The sequence below is a fragment of the Coptis chinensis genome, chromosome 1 (assembly GCF_015680905.1).
Source record: "Coptis chinensis isolate HL-2020 chromosome 1, ASM1568090v1, whole genome shotgun sequence".
Lineage (NCBI taxonomy): Eukaryota > Viridiplantae > Streptophyta > Magnoliopsida > Ranunculales > Ranunculaceae > Coptis > Coptis chinensis.
The window spans coordinates 50,429,924-50,433,597 of NC_141456.1; the positions used below are offsets into that span (position 1 = coordinate 50,429,924).

The following is a 3,674-nucleotide window of genomic DNA, read 5'->3' on the forward strand; positions in this document are numbered from 1 at the left end:
GACGTTTGGTAGTTTGGTTATTATTTTAGGTGGTGCTATTGGTTAAGTTGATGGCATATTCTTGGGCTGTTGCGTATTTGGATTCTCTTTCCAGTAACAGGGCACTTAGGTTCACTAACCCTCTTCTTACTCATCTGGTAAACAAGTTTTCCACCTAATCAAAGTCAGTTCATACTTTTAAACATATGGGTACTCATAAAAATCAAAATAACATCTAAATATCATTTAAAATTAGAATATGAACTAATGAATACCAAGTGTTCATTAACCAAGAAAACAAGTCCTCAAAACTAATCATCAAAACAATACTTTTTTTTTGTCGACCAATTTCTAAACCGAACCAAAACCACCACCCCAACTCTCAAACAATGATTAAACTCCATTATCAACACCACCACTAGCTACAACAGCTAGTAATCGTGTAGCATCCCCAAAAAATAAAAAAAATACCCCAATTAATTCAATTAAAATAACGTTGGCAATTTAACATACAGTAAATTGAAACAAATAAATACCCAATTCTATAAATTGAAACCAATTACACATAAATTTAAAATCCCTTAAAAGTTTTGAAGAAAGAAAAACCTTACTTTAATGAGAGAGACAAACCTAGTTACTTTGTTCCTTTGGTTTCCAGCAAGATCCACCGAAAATTAGTTTTGTACGGATTCAAGGAGTTGAAGAGAGAGATTTTGTGGCTAATAAGCAACAAGAAAAACCAGCTGTTACAAGAGTTGTACATCGATTTTCTAAGTGTTTTTTATTGTTGAGCTTATTAAGGTAATAACATCTTTATCCAAATAAGGAACTTATGTAACATTGCACACCTAATGACGCACCCTTACTATAAAGCCATCAGACGGCGAAAAACTAAAATATGTTTGATCCCTAGAAAAGAAACTCAAGTGAACCAAAAAGTTTGTAGGTTCACATAACTATGAATACAAATCTAAAGCAAATGACAATTACATACAAAAATAAATAAATAAATGAAAAATAGAAAATAGAAAATAGAAAAAAAAAATTTTTGACAAACTCATTCAAGTCCAATAACTCTCTCCCTTAAATAAAAAAGCACACATAAACACATAGTACTCAAACAACATGCCACACTACTTGTTCCAAACAGACCTAAATGAGATAAATATGACTTTTTAAGACAAATTTCACTTTGATAAGCATATAGATGATCAGTCAGAACTTAGAAACAGTAAATCTATACATAGTTAATAGTAAAGAGTGAAGACATAAGATGTGGAATGTAGCAACAACCTCTAGAGCCTTGAGAACATGCTCAGGTGCAATTGTTCTTTTGTCCTCTTTGCTGCATACCTCGTTGGATTCTGATGAAACAAGGTTTATAAATTCTGCATAAAACAAAAATAAATATATTAAGCAAGTTTAGATCCAAATTTATAATACAAAATTTGTTTCATAGTTAGAACGTTTATTCCCTAATCCCCCTTATATTCCCCTTTTCCTCGAAGGTATTTAGTGTGCCTACTGGTCAAGAGTTATGCCCAAGGTAGTGGGTTCACTTCCCACCAAGTAAAATTTGCACACATCAATACAATATTACAATCCATATCAAACAAAAACATAGTACTTCTATTTGAAGAAAACCCCAAGGGTGATCCTAAGACACGAACGTGGCTCTCGTTTCCCACAACTGATTATTTCTTGAATGAGCAAGGAACAAACAAGTTGGGAGCAAGCACCCCTACTCTAAGATAAAAAGAACACGATTAAAATACCGTCTTTTAAATTTATATATTCATGTTCTTAAACAAGATAATCTTTTTGTCTTCTTCATGCCGATGTGACAAAGAAATTAAAAAAGCGACTCTTTATCCTCATTTTGTATATAAATTTTAACCAAAATCTACTTATAATCAAAATTTTCATTAAACATGATATATTAATAAATGATACCACGATGCATGGGGTAAAAAGGAAATCATATATCAAGCAAGAATGCAATCTGTGTTTTCAAACGTTTTGAACGCACCTACACAACACTCAACAAGAAGGTCTTGCGCATCCCTAGCAACACGAACATCTTGTGGCAGCATCTCCTTAATAATCTTAAACATAGTCGCTGCCCAGAAACAACAAACACACATGAATATCACCTCACAAATTATAGCCGAAATAAACATAATGTCACATCAAATGTTGCACCCTTATTGGTCTGACGTGTTTGTTATAAGATGCATATAGGAGTTGCAAAAAGTGTCACCACCTGCAATACTCATCACTTTTGCTTCTAGGTTATAAAAAATTTGAACATCATGATATTCAAATTTATCGAGTCCAGTTCATACGATGGCTAAAATAGTAATTATCATTGTTGCTTCTAGAAGCTCCTGTTTAACATAATGAAAGACTAAGACCACCACAAAAATCAAAATTAGTCCTATGTTTCTAATTTGGATATCGAAAAGTCTTTATCATTATAGTTTTTTCCCAGTATCAAACTATTAATGCCATAAAACCATCACACTATCAGTTCAATTCTAATTTGTCACCTTTCATAAGATATCTAAAACCATGAACTAAACCTATTATAAAAATTAGCTATCTATAACTACTCATCAATGTTTCACAGCCAATGGTGGTCTGCTCCATGTAATTTAATAAGTAGCCTTCCCACACATTATCTTTTCTACAGCTCAATAAGACCATTTCTATATTTAACTTATTATAATGGTATTTAATAATCTACTTTACTAACAAAATTATTTAAATTTACAAAAATTTGTCACCTTTGGGTAGCGTGGCATCTTCTTTCGAGTTGCCAACAATATCCATCGACTCCATTCTGCAAACAAATACAAACAAAATATCAAAACCAAATAGACCAAAGGATTTCAAAAATGAGTTGATATATATACAAATATTCAACCAGTGTTCCTCATGCCAGCAGCTTATGGCTATCATCATCACATCTCAATCTCCTTAGTCTCTCAACTTATTTTGATATCAAAAACAAATTATTTTTCATAACTATTGCCATAGCCAATTAGATCGAGATGATAATATAAAACTAGATTGGATCAAGATGATGATTTTAAGGAAAAAGAATTTCAATTTTAGGGATCTTGAGAGAGAGAGGAGAGAAAGAAAGTTATGTTTTATACTTCGACCGAAATAATAGAGCGCGATTTTTTTTGTTTTCCCTCATTCAAGAAATTTTCAAGTTTTTAATTTGTAACACTTCTCCAACGATTTTTAAGCGTTAGCAATTAATTTATGAAATTCACCCGAATTAAAGCAACACTTAACAACATTACTAACGCTTATATAGTGTTGGCAATTTGCTAACGGTAAATAACCGTTGCAAAGCAAAAAAGGTCTGTGTTGCAAATATCATATTATGGTGTAGTAAAAACGAGGTTCTTCTTTTGTTACAAATATCCTGAAGATCCAATTTCTCAACTTATCAGAGTTTATTTTCCCTTCCCTTTATTCCTAAACCACTACCTTTGCCCCGTAATTCCTAATAAAAGACCTCTAGCTCAACTATGAATATTGTGATCAATCTACCCCAATTTCTTTGGACATCATTCGAGTATGTGAGGAATATAAGTGTCATCTGCATTTGAGAAAACAAAACTTGAGTGAATCTATCAGAGAGTTATGATTGCAAAAACCCAACTTAAGGACGCTCTCCA

General features: G+C 32.3%; 1 protein-coding gene across 1 annotated transcript; it reads right to left on the reverse strand.

Annotated features, from left to right (window-relative positions):
- Positions 1-1,059: 1,059 nt before the first annotated feature.
- On the reverse strand, positions 1,060-2,913 carry LOC147524424 (protein Dr1 homolog). Its single transcript, XM_086563305.1, has 3 exons — positions 2,766-2,913; positions 2,009-2,098; positions 1,060-1,367 (listed from the first exon to the last, which is right to left on the reverse strand). The coding sequence occupies exons 1-3, from the start codon at positions 2,818-2,820 to the stop codon at positions 1,195-1,197; spliced, it is 318 nt and encodes a 105-aa protein (XP_086419431.1). The 5' UTR covers positions 2,821-2,913; the 3' UTR covers positions 1,060-1,194.
- Positions 2,914-3,674: the final 761 nt, after the last annotated feature.

What these genes read in the sequence shown, in the direction of transcription:
- LOC147524424 (XM_086563305.1), bottom strand. Translation starts at nt 2,820, where the DNA reads ATGGAGTCGATGGATATTGTTGGCAACTCGAAAGAAGATGCCACGCTA. An exon ending in AGATGCCACGCTACCCAAAG is followed by an intron (nt 2,099 to 2,765) that starts GTGACAAATTTT and finishes GTTTCTGGGCAG; the next exon opens with CGACTATGTTTAAGATTATT. An exon ending in TCTTGTTGAGTGTTGTGTAG is followed by an intron (nt 1,368 to 2,008) that starts GTGCGTTCAAAA and finishes TGTTTTATGCAG; the next exon opens with AATTTATAAACCTTGTTTCA.